At 39.7% G+C, this 20,817-nt stretch overlaps 1 protein-coding gene across 1 annotated transcript in view; it reads left to right on the top strand.

Moving 5' to 3' along the window:
• Positions 1-231: 231 nt before the first annotated feature.
• The window catches only part of NFU1 (NFU domain protein 1), a 58,289-nt gene continuing 37,703 nt past the window's right edge, over positions 232-20,817 (top strand). The window contains exons 1-2 of the mRNA XM_089829976.1: positions 232-1,312; positions 18,076-18,124. Of these exons, the coding sequence (XP_089686102.1) occupies positions 256-1,312; positions 18,076-18,124 (1,106 nt within the window). The 5' untranslated portion in view covers positions 232-255. The remainder of the gene's footprint in view (positions 1,313-18,075; positions 18,125-20,817) is intronic.

The raw sequence follows: 20,817 nt of genomic DNA, 5'->3' as shown, positions 1-20,817 counted from the left end.
TTATAGAGCACTCTCCCTAAAGTCCATGTTCAACCCTTTGCGTTGATCATTATCTATGTTCACACTAGATAGATCACAGGTAGGGCCCCGCGAGAGGGAGAGTCCAATCAGAGTGGCGATTTCAGCACAATGTACAGAAATTTGTCGTATTAGAATCGGTGGCTGTAGGCAAATTCTGTACATCTTCATCCTTCTACTGTATAAATTGGGTTTGAATATGTTGTTGTTGTTGAACTTCATTTTCTTGCATTTCCAATGGCCTCACTTATGGCTTGTAAATTCCCATCAATGCTCCAAGCACCTAATCAGCCAATTCGCCTCCTCTGCAATCACTCTAGACCTCCCGTTTGGACTTCTTTAGCTTATCAAACCGCTGCTTCCAAATCATCCAATTTACACGTAATTCAAGCTCAAAATCCATCCAGCCAATCTTTACAGTCCACAGAATCACTGACTTCTGTAGTAACAGATGAATCTGTACCAGAGGGTCATGCCGGCCTACATGGTTTTCTGTACGGAGACAAAGGTGCAGAAGTTCACGGCTTCAACACCCAACAGATCACAGCAAAAGCAGGAGAAGACGATGGCTCTTCCATCCTACCCTTCCAAGACTATGTCAGTAGCAGGGAGAATCTCAAGTTTGGTGGTGTTTATGCAATCTATGACGCACAGGACGAAATTCAGTATGTGGGCTACTCTAGAAATATAATCCTGTCATTAAAATCCCACATGGAGAGGGTTGGCCAATCCATGTGCTGTTCAGTTAGGGTAAAAATGTTTACAGATTCATCAATTATTTCCAGGGGAAAATTAGAGGAAGAGAAACAAAAGTGGATTAATCAATATGGTGTCCCACCTGGGAATTCTATCCACCAGGAGCTTTGGGAAAATGGGAAGGGAGCATCCACCAAAGTCATGTCTGAAGAGGAGAGGAAGATTTACGAGGAGAAGAAATTGAAGATGAGGAAGGCTATGGGCGAGAATTTGTATGATGAAGTTGAGGGAGAGGATGAAGATTCCAGGACTAGAAGACTTAATCTTCTGAGGGCCACTGAGGGGGATGATTGGAGTGGTGTCATTGATGGCCAGACTAAGGATACCCTAGGTGAAGCTGCCGCTCAGCCTCAAAATAATATTGTCAGTCCCTTCAGTGGAAATGGAAAATCAGGCCTTTATTCTGCAGCAACTTATGATCTCACTGCAGAGAATGTGGATATGGTTCTAAACGACGTGAGACCTTATCTCATCTCTGATGGGGGCAATGTGGAAGTCGTTTCTGTCGAAGAAGGTGTCATCTCTTTGAGACTTCAAGGTCAGTATATCTTAATATTGTTCTCTCAAGGCTATGGTGGACTTCTGGTTGCGAAATTCCGTATATATTGTTTAAGTATACTTTTAATGTATGTGCATATGCTTATAGACACACATATACAAATGCGAAGCCCAATATGATTTAAGATAAATGAGACCTATCTTATCCTTTAATTAAACGTTTGGTACGGAAAGTAGAGCAATGGGACATAGAAGGCGAAAAGTTCACCAATTCAACACCAGATGAAGTTTCTGGCAAAGGCCATGCACTTCTCATAAAGATACAACTCTTCCTGGTAGGTTGCAACTTATTTATTTCTTTAGCTTGTTCAGAGCAGAGAGATGAGGACTTCCAGTGATAATATTCTATTTGGGATAAGAAAAATGTGGGTTGTCATAGATCTAAAATTTCATAGACATGACAATAATACGGATTAACTGGATTTTTATGGTACTAGCAAACACACTCTACATATACTTGCAAATAGTCATTTTCCCTTTTGGGTTTTATAAAAATAAAATCCCAGAAATTGAAAATAAAGTATGGCAAGATCAACATCAACTAGGATAGAGAAATAAATATATTTACAATGGCCAATCCAGTCATGCCTATGCACGTGTCAACAGTATCACAAGCACAACCCAAATTTCAATAGGAAATAAAATCTGATTATAAAAACAATCATGGCAACTTATAAAACAGTTAAAATATGGAGTACATTGCAGTGCTGAATTGCCATTAACATAGGATGGATAAAAACTGGGGCTAGAGTATAATAATGGGACAGAGAAGGCCAAAAAATTCACCAATTCAAAACAAGTCGAAGTGTTTTTGCCAAAGACCACGTACTTCTCCTCATAAAGATACAAGTCTTTCTGGCAGGTTGCAGAGCAGGGAGATGAGGATTTCTGAGTGTAATATTGTATTTGGGATAAGAAAACATGTGGGTTGCCATGGATCTAAAATGTTATAGATCATGTCAATAATATGTTATGGATAAATTGAATTTTTATGGATCTAGCAATCACACTCTGCTATACTAGCAATAGTCACATTTCCGTTGTGGCTTTTACAAAATATAAATCCCACAATTTAAGTGCAGTATAACAGATCTTCTTAAAACTAATATTTTCAGATTTAAAATTCTATTATATATATGGCAGCAGAGAATATATAGGGTTCAAGAGTAGAATCAAATAAGAACCGAGAAAAGAATATACAGCAGCAGACAATATAAACTCAGGAAGATAATTGTAAATCATCAGGAGCAAGAAGAAAGATATACTCAACAATAACAATAATTGATTAGCGAAGGAGAAATCAACCAGAGAAAAAACATGAACTAATTACTGATACAATTATTGCTGTGATACAATATCCAGGAAAGAAACAAATACAGAAATGCCTCATCAAGCATTGAAAATACAGAATTTTGGACACTTATTCAGACATGGCTGTCAACTTCCAGTGGTAATATAGAACATCTTTGTTATATAGATATACATACAGCACTGCAACAATCCATCGATAGGGTAAAGAAGAAAGTTGCTCTAAGGGAGAACTGCTAAAGGCACCCTGGCTACGGTGACAAGTAGGAAGAACCACCACTAGAACACCCTATTCACTCAGAGAGGGAGAGAACAGCCAAGGGCACCATATTGCGATTTCCCCTCCAACCCCTACAGTGAGGGACTGTTGGCAAGCCCCAAGATCTCTAACCATGTAAGAATGAAGGGAGATTTAGTGAAAGGGAGAGAACAGGTATTAAAGTACACCCTAACATGCCTCCTTGTTCCATATATTATATGACTGAGATTCACATGCATATATGCATCTTTGTGTGCAAGATTGATGCTAAAGCATATGTCGCTATGATAGAGAATAGAAATAGATTTTGTCTGAAATTCATCTTTTGAAAGAGAGGGCCTGAGGTGTAAGAGAAGGGTGGCAGGAAGGCTTCTAAGTAGGCTGTCCTAGAAGGACTGTTGCAGCCTAGGACAAAGAAGGCACTTACAGATTCATGTAAGCCTTACGACCTCCACCCGATTCCTCAAATGGCAACTGTCTGTAGTGAGGTGAGACATGGTTTTGGAAAGCAAGTACAAGCTGCCAAGCAAGAGGACTGTGGTAGACATCCACTCTTAGGCTTGGTGTAGAAATGGCTTTGGGTGGACTTGTCATGTCTCTTCCTCCAGTAGGTTTATACTCGATGAATATAGTGCAGCTTGACTAAACCTAATTGTATATATATGTATATGTGTATGTTTATATTGTATATAATTGCAGGATCCAAATCTAGGGTTGTAATTATTGAGGAAAGATTTATTTACTGAAGTGTAACCCTATCCCTAATCTGTTGCAATTTATTACTTTAGGGCAAAGTAGGGAGGGGACATCACACCCTTACCTTTCTTCCTCTTTTGCCTTGGGACTTCATTCTAAAACTATCCACTATTTGGTCATCTCCGAACCTGTTCAATTTGTTGGTTAAAATCCTTATCACCTTCGCATTGTTTTGGATAAGACAATGCCTGATCTTGCGGATAGTTTCAAGGTTGTTATTGACCTCCTGTTACTAGTACTCAAACTTGTGATTCTGTTGGCATAATCATTCCTCATCTAAGAAATTTCATTGGCTGTGGCATGCATTGAGAATTGAATCTCTTTCAGCTCTCTAGAGGGGAGAGTGCCTTAGATTCCCATCAGCATTTTTCGTAGTCTTCATTTTCAGGGCTCTGAGCTTAATATTTATCTGATTAATTTCATGAAAGAACCATTTAGCAATTCTAAATTTGCCAAGAATGCCCTCCGACATTAAACTAAGAACATCACTAACCTCCTTTCTATTGGCAAGAAGAAAGGAAAACACCTCAGGAATACCAGTATGCATATTCCTCCCCTTTGAAACATTATCAGGGGTTTGCATGTTGTCAGTTAAGCAATGAGTGAAGTCTTACCCCCTCCTCAGCTCACCAAGATGAGAAGATTGAATTCTGTGATCAAATGCCTTTAATTTACCCTTAGACAAATTTCTCTGACTCATTTCCTTAATCTAAACCTTCTTTTCCTGTTTGGCATAAGAGCATGCATTATCACTGTCTTATGCCTCACCAGTGTTCAACCCTTCAATTCAGGAGGAATAAGACCACACCCTCCTCTTTGATAATTTATTTTTCTTACCTTTATTAGCTATAAAGGGTGGGGGAAGGGGGCAACCATATGCACTGAGTATTATCCTCAGCCTTCTCAGTTTCAATTACCTCCATATCAGTTGGCATATCCGAGTAAGGTTTGGATTGATTTTGTTTTTCAGAAAGCTAAATTACATTTTCAACATATATTGTTATATACCCTAGTAAATTGACAAAAAGGAAGAATTTTTTAGTGAAAATGGTTCGTGCAATGAGTATGCAATGTGTCACACAGTCTCTGCCCCTAAACTTCATCAGCCTTTCTCTTCCAAAACTGGAGTTTGCAAACACACACTACATATACTTGCGAATAGTCACTTTTCCTTTGTGGGCTTTATAGAATACAAATCCCATAATTTAAAATAAAAGCATGGCAAGATCAACATCAACTAGGATAGAAAAATAAACATATTTACAGTGGCCAATCCATTTATGCCTGTGCAAATGTCTATAGTAGCACAAGCATGCCCCAAATTTCAAGATAGAACAAAGTTTGCTTACAAAAATAATCATGACAACCAATAAAACAATTCAAAGTATGGGGCACATTGCAGTGCTGAGTTGCCATTAACATATGATGGATCAAAACTGGGACTAGAGTAGAAGAATGGGACAGAGAAGGCCAAAACATTCTCCAATTCAAAACAAGCAGAACTTTTGTTTTGCAAACACTTCATGGTTGGTTGCAAATTGGGAAAATAAGGACTTCTAAGTGGTAATATTCTTTTTGGGATAAGGAAACATGTGGGTTATCATATTGTAAGAGTTTTAGGTGACTTAACAACACCCCTAGGATAAAATGAAAGACCAATATAAACTTTCACAAGAGAATGGCAAGACAATTGCATTAAGATGCAAAATGATAATATTGATAATGTGTCATGTTCCCTCTTTAGTCTGACTAGCAGAGTTATGTGAGTTAGCCTATCACGGGGTCTTGTAGGCTAGCAGTTGTGGATAGAGACTCATATAGGATATTTAGTGACCGGGCTTGACTTTACAGGTAGTTGGGAGCCAGTTGGGTGTAGTTCCTTGATTTTAGGGGGCATCCCTACATTTTAGGAGGATCTGGCAATTCCTAGATGTGAGATTCCATTGGACGATTCCATGGTTTTAGTTTTAGGATGACAGGGTGTGTTCCGTAGTTTCTAGGAGCATCGCTAGATTATAGGGAAGGGACTGCCAGTTTACCCATCTTTTCCAGTGTTAGTCACAGATAGGTGACATGATTAGTTTCATGTTTATTTGGTTGGTTTGGGCTTTCAGAGACAAAATGGGGAATATTTTAATATATTTAAATATTTCCTAAGTTAGCATTTAAATAATTTATAATAAGGCTATTTATATAGCCATTTTGGAGTAATAAGGGGAATATGGCTTCGTTTGATCAGATGTGCCCTGGTGTTATAGCCCATTGGAAAGGTTTTGAATTATTATAAACTATTTTCACTATCCGAAGACTTTTTGGCGCTAGGAGTTATGACATTTTAATAAAGTAATATTTTTCCTATAGCATGGACGCCTTTATTTGGGAAAATGTTATTTTATTAATAAAGTGCAAGGTGTAATTCTCATTTGTTTACCGTATGGGGTAAACAATTTATTTAAGCATGCAGACAATAGACAAGAACATGTAACACAATAGTACTCCTTTTATTATTTCCATCCCCTTGCCCAATATCTATGTATTGATGTAATTAGTTGTGCAATTTTCAGTTTTGTAATTGTTGTCTGGAGATGGCTTTTCTTTTTGGGGGGGATGATGTTGTCGGTAAAGTTATAAAATAGCCGACAGGTAGATTAGCATGTTGTCGGTGAAGTTATAAAATAGTCGACGGGGTTGAGTCACCCCTTCGGAATGGTATATGTACAACTTTGGATCATGGTGGTAATCATCATGGGAAGCACTATGTAATCTTTTTGTCATATATGCAAATAATAAAATGAGTATTGCTATGTTACATGTTCTTGTCTATTGTCGGCATGCTTAAATAAATCGTTTACCCCATACGGTAAACATTTGGCGTAGTTGCTCAATGAATCTGGAATGAAGGTAGCGGAATGAAGACTAATGCCGAATCAGCTTAACAAAAATAAGCATAAGCTAAAGGAAAAAGATGAAATACGCATTGCACAAGGGAATTTAATTTTGGCACAACAGGCCGAAAGCAGATGGAGGTTTCAACAGATTGCCGATGGACACCGAAGCACCAAGGAATTGTTGAAAGAGACTTGACAGCGGTTGGATTTGGTGGAAGAAGCAAGGGAGGAATTTCTTAACTTGTATACACCGAGGGAAGAGAATCCAGATGGAAGGGAATTAACTTACACGGCTCGGAGTGCCCAGGGAGCACGAGCGTGGAGTGAACTCTTCGTCTGCGATACACTTCCAAAACAGACAACTTCGCGCAAGGAAAACCCTTTTTCATCAAGTAACGCGGCTGTTGGAAATAAGACGACTGTCCAGAACAATGTGGGTGTGCAGAACACTGTGGGTGTGCAAAATAGCGTAGGCACACAACAAGTACCTCGAACTCGAATAGTAATGGCTGGACCAAAAGAAAAATTGCCAAAGTTTGATGGTGATGGAACGGCCGATCCAATTAGACACTGTAAGAGATGCGAAACAATTTGGACGATGAATGGCGTAACCGACACAGATGAGTGGGTCCAACAATTTCCAGCAACTCTGAGGGGTGTAGTAGTTGATTGGTTTGCCGATGTCGATCCCCAAAAATTAACTACATGGGTGGGAGTTAAAAAGGAGTTTATCACCAAGTTTCAATTATTGCGAGACGACAATGAGATCGTAGCAGAAATATACACCACAAAGCAAGGGAAAAATGAAACAGTCCGTGTATATGCCAAAAAACTAAAAGAATTAACAAATAAAATGGAAAGCCGACAGATGGCTTGAAAAAGCGATGGTTCATTGAAGGACTACGCTCGGAGTTAAGGAAGAAAATGAAGATTACGCTGCCATCATCATACACTGAAGCGTACAATCGGGCGATGGACTTAGAGAGTGAACAAAAAACGAAAAAGAAGAAGAAAAGTAGCTCATCCGACTCAGATGACTCGTCTTCGGAAGGCGATAGTAGTGGTGACGAAAATGATAGTAAGAAGGTTCGTGCTCTCCAGAAGGATATGATCAGAATGATGAAAGAATTTAAGAATACACAGAAAAAGACGAAGGGGAACAAGCTATGGTGCACAGAATGCAAGACAGAAGGTCACACGAAGGGGTCCTATCCGAAAAACCAATTCTATGATATCTGCCAGATTATGGGACATTCCACAAAAGAATGCCCCTTCAATATGAAAACAAGAGGGCATCAACAAGTGCTCCTGACATAGGAGGCTTCCATGTCAGGAGGGAGTAGAAACACAAGCAATGATGGTGCCACTTTGGGTGGGGACAAAAATAATAGAAGAGGGCAAAAAAAAAAACCAACAACAATACTAACAATAATAATACCAACAATAATAATGGGGGCCGCAACTGAATTCAGTACGATGCAAACGATTGCCTGATGGTTCAATGCCGAGCATGCAATTTGTGAGGCCACTTTGCACGGAACTGTACATCAACAAACACACCAAAGTTGTTATGCAGATGGTGCGGTCTTGGAGATCATGAAGATGCCAAGTGCCTGAAATTAGGAGTGAATCTGATTAGCATCGGTGCCGATGAAGAAGTTTTGGCAATCACCCGTAAACAAGCAAAACTGTACCCCAATCTGATGGAAGAAAAGAAGAGATTGGCAGAAATGTGGGCAGAAATTGAGAAAGCAACATAGGAAGAGAAATCACAATTGAAGGACACTACCGATACCTCAACGAGGAACTGTGCATTACAAAACATTATAAGGTAGATATTACAAACTGAAGTACCAGTGAAAATAAACGATCTGCTGCTCACAATGCCTCAACTTCGATTGGCACTCACAAACATCGCTCCAATTGCTAAATTACTAGGCAAACACGGAAGGGAGAAGGAAAGTGGAGCAAGTGCAGCGAACCCTATGTTGCTAGCGCTCACATGCAGATGGAATCCGACGGCTGTAGAGATGGGTATATTAGGAACGGTCCTCTCAGACACAATTGTGGACGGAGGTTCTAGGGTAAACGTCCTACCAGAAGATACCTGGAAGAAGTTGGGATAGCTGACGTTGTGGCCACCTAGATTCCAATTACTAACGTCGGACCAACATGGCATTAAACCTCTCGGGGTCCTGATGGCACAACCAGTGACTATTGGAACACAGCTGTTCCTACTAGATTTCGTCGTCATCCCACTGAAGAGAGGATATGACGCCATTCTGGGCTGAGGATGGCTAGTACAAGCAAAGGTTAAGCATGACTGGAAGAAGAATACACTATCAATGTAAAGCAAATGACGAAAATTCATTATTGATTTACACACACAAATGGTGGGCAAAGAAGCTTTATCATCTGATTCCGAAGAAGAGGATGAAGGAAAGCAGCGAATGGAACTGGATGAGGAAGGAGTCCTACGGTTGGAAGGTGGATTGACGGACGATGATTTAGATTCGGTGAACGGATTGTTTTACTGGAAGATGGAGGATTATGAGCTATTCCAAAGCTGCAACATACTAACGATAGAGGAAGGGCACAATGAAGACAGATTTCCAAAAGAATTCACGGAAATAAAAGAAAGGGACACACCGTTGGATGAAACACCTGCACATGTATTCGGTGAGGGAAAACCGATAAAATATGACGAAGCCATAGTACAAACCATGAATTTGGGAGATGAGGCCAAACCAAAAAACATACTGGTGGGGGATAACTGGAATCCAGTACTAAAAGTAGCGGCATTTAAAATATTTTTAGAATACAAAGATGTATTTGCTTGGACATACAAGGATTTGAAGGGAGTATCGCCGGAGCTGTGTGTTCACTGCATTCTGCTGGTCGAAGGTGCAGTGCCTGTCCGGAAGCGACCTTACAGGATGAATAAAAATTATGTGGCATGGGTTACAGAAGAAATTAACCGAATGCTGGAAGCCAGTATTATTTTTAAGGTTCAAACAAGTGAATGGGTGTCTCCCATTGTCACATCCCTGAAGAAAGATACCACCCAAATTAGGATATGTGTCGACTTCAAATGTCTCAATGCAGTAACAATCAAGGACCCCTTTCCAATACCATTCATAGACGGTATATTGGAGGAAGTAGCTGGACATGAGATTTATTCATTTATGGACGGGTTTTCGAGATATAATCAAATTTGCATAGCAGAAGAGGACAAACTTAAAACAACATTTGTGGTAGAAGGCGGGGTGTATGCATATAACCAAATGGCATTCGGCTTGTGCAATGCGCCGGCTACGTTCCAAAGAATCATATTGCACATATTCGACAAAATGTTTCTCATAAATTTCAAAGCATTCCTGGATGATTGATCCGTATTCAACACCGAAGACAAACATCTGGTGGCATTGGGCGAATGCATGGAAAGATGTTGAAGGGTGCGACTAGCCTTAAATCCAAAGAAATGCAAATTCATAGTTCCACAGGGAAAATTACTAGGACATATAGTTTGTAAGGAGGGATTGAAAACAGATCTAGACAAAGTTAGAGTGACAATGGAAATGCAACCATCTACAAATGTAATGGAGGTAAAGTCATTCCTGGGACACAGGGTATTATAGAAGATTCATCAAGAACTTCGCCAAAGTATCATACCCACTGGACAAATTGACATGCAAAGGGGAACTGTTCAAATGGGAAAAAGAACAGGATGAGTCATTTGAAGGGTTGAAGGTACGATTGACCACAACACCTATGTTGGCATACCCAGATTGGAACAAGGAATTTCATGTTCACATCAATGCATCCAATTATGCAATAGGAGCAACTTTGGCGCAGACAAGTAACCACGGGTTAGATCACCTGGTATATTTTGCCAACCGACTACTGTCAAAAGCAGAACAAAATTATAGTACAACAGAATGGGAAGCCTTAGGAATGGTCTACGTAGTGCAAAAGTTCCGACATTACTCGCTGGTGACATCGTTTGTGTTTTATGTAGACCATCAAGCTCTGTTGTACTTGGTGAATAAACCTATCATCCAAGGAAGAATCAGCTGTGGCTACTTTTGTTGCAGGAATTCACCTTCAAGATCATTGTATGGCCCAAGAAGAATCATGTCAGCGCAAACCATCTATTGTGAATTAAAACAGGGGAACCGGCGGATGGAGTGAATGATGATTTCCCTGATGCACAGTTATTTCAAATTGCAGTACTGCCAAAATGGTACACGAGTATTGGAGAGTACCTTTCCATGGGACAGCCATCGAAGGAGATGCCACAAAATGAAAGGCGGAAATTAGCAATAAGGAGCTGTACATTTCAATTGATTAATGGATTACTGTACAAAATGGGGCCTGATCACATCCTACGATGCTTTGTGTTAGAGGAGGAAATATCGAGTGTTGAAAGAAGCACATGAGGGTCTAGCAGGAGGACATATGGGACTTGATACCATGGCGAGAAAAATATTGCTGGCAGGGCTGTGGTGGCCAATAGTGTACGATGCACGGGAATGGGTCGTCAGGTGTGACACTTGCCAAAGGGCGGGAAAGCCGCTAAAGAGAGACTCCATGCCACTTAACCCCTCACATGCACAGAGTATTGATGTCGATACATAGTCGTAGCTACCGAGTACTTAACGAAGTGGGTAGAAGCATGGCCCTACCAGATAACTCAGCAATTAGTACAACAAAATTCATATATGAGCAAATAATCACTCGATATGGGATTCCACTTCAAATAACAAGTGATCGTGGAGGGCATTTTGTCAATCACGTCATTAAACTGTTAACCACGGAATTCAAAATATTTCACTCTCTATCAAGCCCATACTACCCAAGAGCAAACGGATAGGCCGAGGCTACGAACAAGATCTTGGTAGCAATCATCTACAAGTCATGTGCGGTCGAAGGTGAAGACTGGGAGGAAAAATTGCCATCTGCCCTCTGGGCATACCGCACGATATACAAGGTGACAACAGGACAGACACCGTTCCAATTGATGTTTGGACAAGAGGTGGTGGTACCAGTAGAATTTATGATATCGAGTTTGAAGATCGCACTGGAGAATAAGTTAGGCGACATGGAAAGCCTGAGGGAAAGTTTGCATAATCTGAACAAACTCGAGGAGAAGCGGCTATTGGCAGAATGGACCATGGAGGTGACGCAGAACAGGCGTAAAGCATGGCATGATAAACACCTAAAACTAAAAAAGTTCCAACCAAGACAGTTGGTGTTGAAGTATGACGGACAGAATGAAATCAAACCAGGAAAGTTTAAAGTCAAATGGGTAAGGCCATACCAAAATCGGGAAGTAAGTGATAACGGAGCAATAAAGCTATGGATATTGAATAGATAGGAAATTTCAGAAATGGTGAACAACTCCAAGCTAAAAATATATCATGCGCGAACTGTTCCATCATCAACGAATATCGAATAGTAAAATTTAAAAAAAAAAAGAAAAAAGAAAAAAAAAGAAAAAAGAAAAAAGTTGTAATCACCGTACGGGTTCCCCTAGAGAGTTGAATGTCATTGTACGGTACTTGGACAACCATTACTGTATGACAAAGCTGCTAGCACCGTACGACAGTAGGGTCATGACTACTGTACGGTGGGGAGGAGCAAATGTGAAGACCGTACGGCGTATGGTGGCGACATATTTCGGCATCTTACGTAAGACCGTACGAAAAAAAGAAAATGAAGGCTGCCCATGCAAGACAGACACCATAAGGTAACCATACAATTTATGGTAAAAAGGGAAGGAGTGAGGAGCGATGGCCATACGACGTACGGTGAAGGAGGAAAAAGGTATGTTGGACAAAACACAGACCGTACGGTACAACAAAGGGCAATTGTAGCACAATAAGGACTGTATGGCAATTGCAGTAGAAACTTAACTGTACGGAAACCAACTATGAAACACAGAGGGAGTTCCGACCGTACGACGTATGGCTTCATAAAGAAGAAACATTAAGCCATACGGCCAATCAGATAAATATGTTGGCAATCGACTAGTCCAGAAGAGCAAATAAGGCCGTACATTTCACTTCTGGGCAATTGCAAGAGGAATCGATAAGCACAACAAAAGCCAGAAGCTGTTCATAAAGTCTTGAAGGAGGGCCATATGGACGCCAAGGAAGGAGAGAAATTTGTGGAAGAAGTTTGTACGAAGAGAGAACTGATCTAACCAAGCAAAAGAACAAATGGAGTCTGCAGGGAAGATGCAGTGGAAGAAAAACTTAGAGGAAGAATCTTCAGTTGGTATGAAAATGTTGCACGCAGGTAATCGGAGTGAAGGCACCAATAGCAACAGCAACAAGAAGTGCAAGGTGCAGACACATGCACCTGCAATTGCTGAAATCACACCACAGAATATAGCATTTGAAGGACTGAGCGGCATGGAATGTAGAAAGTGGTGGTAGGAAACTCCTGACTGTCATCCAATAAAAGCCAGCATTAGAAGGGCACAAGTGAAATGGGTGATTCAGATGCCTGTTTTTTGCATCCAAGACTACGAGGGTTTCCTGCGCACCATGATCGAGACTTATGGCAGGGCCTCTCGGAAAAGCTCATTTCCATACCTAGGAAGAGACCTGGTAGTCTCATTCAAAGCAGCAGATTTCACATGTGTGTTTGGCATTCCAGGGCCGCTAGGAAAAAAAGTACAGCCCAAGAAGATTACTAAAGAGGTAAAAATGTTTTTGATCAGGCTGGTATGCGGAGACTGTGGCGACGCTTGATGGATTTAGTCAAGAGCAGACTTACTGGATCAAGTAGGGCATTTGATATCTCCTTCCCATAGGTATCCATGATGAACGACATAATGAATGAGAAGGTGTATGATTGGGCATCTGTGCTAGCTGAATGCATGCATGAATTTATGACACTCCAACATAAGACATTTTATATGCCGCATTATGCCATAGGCCTCTTTCTCGATGCTATAGCGCGGATGATTCCAGAAGATAGGTTGCAGGCGAGACCTAGACCATTAGCCCCCAGGGAACCCCCTATCATGTAGTGGAAACACTTAGACTCAGCCAGTGGGCAAAAGGGCACTGCAGGGCAGAAGAGACCCCGGCCAGATACAGGAGGTAATATGGACAGCGGACGACAGGAGACATCTTCCGAGGAGAATAGCACGGGAGAGGAGGAAGGGGAAGACGATGATGAAGAGGTTGAGATTGTCATAGCCATCTTGTTATATCTGCGCCCTACACTGTTCGCCACTTCTTGCCTAGTCCCAGCAAGTGTGCACATGGCACATATACCAGGGTTTGGATAGACACGATAGTCGATAGTGATGATTGAAGCACCACAACAGGCGGTTACAGTAGCTGCACCCTGGCAGCACGGGGTAAGACCTTCCCTAGTCTGATTGATTGGACCAGCAGTTGGGTTTGCCGTGGGTTTGCACGAGTGGCAGAGCTCGTCAATCGAGAGAGTATGCTAGCTCTTGTCGAAGCACAACTAGTAGCAGAAACCATGGCACCTACAACATAGTGTACCGGAGGAGAGAGAGGAGACTACCATGGAGGTACCCGAACTACCAGTACCAGAGATAGCAGAGAGCCAAAATACGCCTGGTGTGCACTTGGATGTAGTGGGTTCGGATGCAGTAGTTACGGTGGATTCAACACTCTTAGCGTCACTTGAGCGAGATAGGGAGAGTAGAACTCAGAGTTTGAGTACCTACTTAAGTACGTGGTTCTACTGTACTCTAGTACTTCGGATGGCCTCCATGTAGACACCTACGTAGGACGAAATTCCAGAGGAAAACACTTAGCAGGCACAAGTAGCGGAGCCAGTACAGGATGTGGGATCGTTACATAACGCTATTGAGCATATGGCGGAAGTAGTAGAAAAGGTTGTGGGGGTACCACAGGAACACCCAGTGGCGTCAGAAGCAGTGGAAACATTCTTTGTTGATATAGCTGCTCTACGGGCTCGACAGGTGGTAGCATCTGCGAAGGCACAAGCTTTAGACTCAGTGGTGAAGAAGCTGGAGGGAGTGGTATCTTTTATGAGATCAGGATGTCCGACTGCCTTTACAGTTTGCTTTGAGGAAAGAGGTTGGCCAAGTGTGAAAACTGCAGAAATGTGTTAGGATTGGGCCACTACGGGGAGTCTGGGCTTGGGGAGCCAGATAGAAACATTGACTAAGGAGATTGTATAGATATACACAGAGGCATATTACACCCTTCGGAGGAGCCAGGCAAATCAAGCAACAGTTGAGAGGGCTTAGGAGGAGTTAGTTGCCTGGTTAGCCGCGGAAAGGGCGGCTTGGGAATCTGAGAGGGTAGCCTTGGTAGAAAAATAGAGTCAGTTACAACAATTGGCAGCAGAGAAAGAGAAGCTTGCAGATGAGAAAGAAAAGGAATTGGGAGAGATTGTTGGGGTGATGTAGTCAGCTCTGGAGCTTCAGATGGAAGCAGAAGCCAAATTGAAAGTTCGAAAGGAGCAAGTCTACAAGCTACGGGCTTAGCTGAGTGAACTGAGAGCACGAACACCTACCACACCAAGGACCCATTGTCCTGCCTAGTGTCTGTGTATTGATGTGATTAGTTGTGTAGTTTTCAATTTTTGAGTTTTGTAATTGTCGTCCGAAGATGACTTTTCTTTTTGGGGGGGATGATGTTGTCGGTAAAGTTATAAAATAGCCGACAGGTAGATTAACATGTTGTCGATAAAGTTATAAAATAGCCGACGGGGTTGAGTCACCCCTTCGGAATGGTATATGTACAACTTTGGATCATAGTGGTAATCATCATTGGAAGCACTATGTAATCTCTTCGGCATACATGTGAATAATAAAAGGAGTACTGCTGTGTTACATGTTCTTGTCCATTGTCTGTATGCATTAAACTATTTACCCCATACGGTAAACATCATTAGGGTTTGTTTTGCACTTCAGAGGAGTTATAAGGAGATGAAGACCTAATTGTTCATTATCTTTTGGCAAATTTAAACTTATGAATTGGGAAATTGCTCTGGAAGGGTGATTTTGTGGCTTGGGTCGAAACCCTCAAGTCTAGACTGTTGGGATGCAAACCTCAACAGGTCTTGGTGATTGGAGTTGTATTTCATTGCATTCAGATTGATAGAGGAGGTGGTCAATTTATCTTAGCATTATCATTTGAGTGGATTAGGGCACTTGTAGCTGGGCGGCCGGCTTTTGGCAACAGGCATTTCATTGCAGCAGCTCACGTGGGAGTTGGAGAAGATCTTTTCTTCATCACTGGACGCCATCACTTTCCTTTGACATTGGACGGTTCATTGCAGCAATTTCTTTAAGGTTGAATCATTCTCAAAGCATCTCCTTTTAGCTGGTGTTGATCCTTGTTTAAGATAGTATTGTATATTGGTAGTGATCTCTTTGAAGTTAATATATTAGATTGCTGGTTGATTCGGGTATGTACTATATCAGAATTCAGTAATGACAAAATTTGCAGCATATCTTTACATTTCTTAAGTGCTATTTATTTCCTATTTGTTATGCAATTATTTTATTTCTGAAAAACCCCAAAAAACTAAAAAAACAAGGAAAAGAAAAAAGAAATCAAAATTCAACTAAGAACATTCAGTGGTAATGAACGCTAGTGATAGATTCAGATTTTGAAACAAACGGTAATTTCTATGGTCACTGGAATTGGGAATCTTTCATAATGGACATAATGAGAATATCTATAATAGGCCTGCTTCTATCGGCAAGGCAATAAGAGACTATGATAAGGGGTAGATAAGTTATCACCCACACAAGGTGGTATCACGTGTGCACCGGTGGGTTTCCTCCATTATGCAATGAGTATGTGCAACACGTGGAAGATGATAATGTGATACGTGCACTAAAGGTGGATTTCACACACAAAGTAGAATGTGATAACAACTATCACCACCTAAAGTAGAAATTCTCCTAGACTATGTGCAAATATAGGTGCAAACTCCTAGGTGTTTCATATGCATACTATGATGCAATGTATAATCCTAAGTTTAGGTAAAGTGTAATTAGTGAATATTTAATTACAATTTACACCAATACCCCTCTTAGGGAATTCACTTAAACTCATAATGCAAGATGGGTCCATGTTAGATTCCCAAGTACAATGTGCAATGCATTGGAATAAATCTCTCATAAAGAAGATAAAAGGAGAAAACCTCGTGGGACAAAACTCTCCTCCAAAAAGAGAGGTGAAACACACAAGATGTATACTCAAGACTCCCTAAGGACTACAAACATCATGTATATACAATCAATTTTTCTTCCATAGGAAGCGATGAGACAATTAGACCCCCTATAATGGATAATGTCCTACAAAAATGGTGCGTGTTGAAGACAAAACATAGTCCAATGCCTACAAACAACATTTCTCCCCTTGGGAAGAAGATAAACCAAGTATAGATGCAGGAATGCTTCCCATTTTGGATAGGAATTAGGAAGTGGAATCCAAATGAAGTATGATGACAATGTCTTTGAATTTTTTTTGTGTCACCATGTAAGGAACTAATTGTAATTAATTGTGAACAAGCTCCAAAGACAAAGATGAAATGACAACATTGCTGCCACAACTATCATCGAATAGGATAGATGTCTCTAAAAACTAAATAGAAGTCTCCAAGCTCTACGAATCCATCACATTACCATGATCAACCTAAGCCAAGCAGTGTGACATATCAAGTAAAGAAAGAGATTCGTGAATGCCGATCTCCAAAGGAGGTGAAGAAGTATCTCTAACTTTGATAAAAGCTACCATCAAACAAAAGAGAAATCCTTGCAAATGTGTCTCCCAAATTTGAAATATGAGACTGCAAACAATGAACCAATATCTATGTTACATACGAATTTTCATAAACAAATTTTATTCTCAAATTAAACTAATTTCACAAATAACTGAAAGAAACTCTTTTCAATCTATCTTATATATTTACGAGAAACAAAAGAGATATTTAAGTATTGCAACTTTTAACTACTTCTAAATATTCAACTGAAAATAAAGTAATGACTGTTCATAAAGTAAATGGTTTCTCTATCTTGAAATGAAAATAACCATCTATTCATTCAGGGGTTAAAAGAAACATACAGTATAAATGAAGAAATTTCTTTAACTCGTTGTCCAAGCCTCGGCATTGGTGAGAGGAGAAGCATTGACATAGGCTTAACCTTCCAACTGCGGACTATTACTTATCCCCACATATTCTAATTTAATAGAACGGCCCTCCCTACCTCGGGATCGGGCTTGGGATGTTCATAAGCCCAGCCATCAAAGTAATCAGGTGGATTGAAGTCCCAACAGTTATTCTCCAAAATAACTGAAGCATCTGGACAATCAACAAAGATCACATGTTCGACATATCTACCTAATTCTACCCTGGCCAAGGATTTCAAATTGGGTCTACAAACCCAATCTCCACCAACTCGACTTGACAACATCTTACATAAATGGAACATGCATGAGCTATTATAGTATTTCTTTAGCATATTATTTATTTGATCTGTTTTCTTTCTTATTTGTGCAGACTCCGTACACCTCCTCACCATTCAGGCCATCAAGTTGGTGATTCCCAGGTGCTCATGAGTTCTTTTCCTTGGATTTTGCTTTACACCTCTTCACCCTAACATGCATCATTGCTGGTGAATTCCTCGGTGTTTGGTTACATGATTTCATTTCTATGTCTGCGTGATATGAACAGATATATGTATTTATATTTTAAATTCTGAATCTGGTTGATATGCTAAAGTAACATCAATGTTTATTAGATTCCATATGTTATAATCTAAATGTTATTACTTGGGATTTGGTCTGAAGTAAATATATTTCATCATCATGAATTCTATGCTTCAATACACAACTGATACAAATGATGTAATTTATGGAATGAAAATGCAAACATGTTTTTGTGGTATACGCATTCGACTCTTCCACATGAATCTAACAGACTTAGCATAATACACAATGGACACGTGCGGTTCAACAGACTCAGCATTAAAGAAGAATATACACTATGGAGTTATGCGATTCAGCAGACTCAGCATTAATGAAATATTTATAAACAGTGGAAACATGCGAATTCAAACAGACTCAGCATTAAGGAAAACATAAATGGCATTACTTGGTTCGACAGTACTCTTACTCGGCTCCACGGATACATCCTTGAATGCTCTAAGGTCGGTTATGCAGAGTTAATAATTCTGATTTCCACAACAAGGGATGTGGAAGAGAAAAGAAAATGGAAGTGTAGTAACTTTAATCGGAAACAAATCTCAGATACTTAGAGAGAGCCACCGACAACAGTGAGAAAGAAAGAAGGGTGACTTGTGATATGATTAAAAGACTCAATAATGAAGAGAGGAGCTTGACTCTACGGCTTCCTTCAGTTACAAGAATCCATTTGATAGCCATTCAAATCGACTAAAGAGAAAGAAAAGGAGGGAAGAAAAGAAAAAGAAGAAGTTAAAGAGTTATATTTTATTATTTTATTATTATTAAATATTCTTATCTACGTTCATGTGTATGTATTGATAAGGTGGCATCTTTAGATTATAATTTATAATGTATTGGTGTCACCTTGTTTTTATATACATATGTTCGTATTTGAGAGTGTTTAATAATAATTAAATAATAAATTCTTTGATAATTCTTTTGAAGGTAAGTTATGTTTAATTTATATTATTTATTATAATGTTCCTTTTATAGCTCATGCAGTTTCACTATGTAACATGTCAAATCCTAGTAACCTTGCCAAGGTAGTCTTAGGTCAAACCTGTCGATTCTAATGATTGGACCATTCGACCATCCCCTTCTGATGACCCCGTTTAGCAGTGCGTCCCCTCTCTCTTCAGTCTTCTTCCTATAATCATTCAAAACAACATTCTCGCCAAGACATCAATTCAAGATTTATAAATTGTTAATTCAAAATCATCTAGTGACCGTTAGAGATTTCATCAATGTTAGAATAACTAACTCTTTTCACATGTTCATGAAAAAATATATATTTCAACTAACTCATTTAACATGATCGGAAAGAGATAAATTCAGTGTAACCCAGGTGCGCGCACCCGGGTCATAACTTGGGCTCACCCGGTGCGCATAAGCACCCGATGTGGGTGTGTCACGCAACCAAGCACCCCTGCCAACAGCTTTTTCGCCGCCGCACCCCTGCCGCACCGGTCAAGCACCTGAGTGGGATGTGGTGCTTCCCAGGTGCGCGGGTGCGTCGTGGGTGCTCGCGGGGTGCTTCCCGGGTACTCGCGGGGTGCGCCAAGAAGAGGCCCAAAAAAACTTAAAAAAACAATACTTTTTGCTTTTTTTTTTCTTGTTTTTGTTTTTTAAGTATGCTAACCCTAATTGGTTGTGGGTCCCATGTGGTCTATTTGAAGGCTTAATAAGACCAATAGATCTCATTTTCATTTCACCATTTTGGAGCAGCAAGGAGCTCAGTGAGAAAGAGTGTTTGGAGGAGCTTGTGAGAGATTAGTGGGTGGTTTTGCAAGGGATTGCAAGATCAAGAGGAGCAAGAGGAGCAAGAAAGTTTGATTTGGCAAGTGTCTCCTCAAGTTCAAGTCTTCAAGGTAGGGTTTTTTTTATTTTACTTAGCTTTTTTGGTTTTAAAAATCAATTTATAAATAATAATTTTTAAATTTAGTATTTAGTTTTACTAAGTTACTTTCAAGTTTCAAGTTTCATTCTTGAATCTTGTTGATAGTTGAATCTTCTTAGTTCTATGATTTTTTATTTTATAATTTATTATCTATATTAATTTTAGTTTTTTTCATTGTTCTTAAAATAAAAATATGGCAATATGGCATATGCTGAAACGTATTTTACTAAATACATTTCAGCATATGCCATATTGCCATATTTTTATTTTAAGAACAATGAAAAAAACTATAAAACTCAGAAGATTTAACTATCAACAAGATTCAAGAATGAAACTTGAAACTTGAAACACTAAATACGTTTCAGCATATGCCATATTGCCATATTTTTATTTTAAGAACAATGAAAAAAACTAATAATTAATATAGATAATAAATTATAAAATAAAAAATCATAGAACTAAGAAGATTCAACTATCAACAAGATTCAAGAATGAAACTTGAAACTTGAAAGTAACTTAGTAAAACGTTTTAGCATATGCCATATTGCCATATTTTTATTTAGTATTTAGTATTTAGCTTCATTTTTTAATACTTTAAATTATTAAATAGTAAATGCTAAAATTAAATAGTAAAATTTTAACTTTTAAGTTTTAAATTAT

This window comes from Cupressus sempervirens, chromosome 1 (assembly GCF_028749045.1).
Source record: "Cupressus sempervirens isolate cs-2001-9-10 chromosome 1, ASM2874904v1, whole genome shotgun sequence".
Lineage (NCBI taxonomy): Eukaryota > Viridiplantae > Streptophyta > Pinopsida > Cupressales > Cupressaceae > Cupressus > Cupressus sempervirens.
Note: the sequence above shows the minus strand (reverse complement) of the source record. Positions and strands in the feature narration are given on the sequence as shown.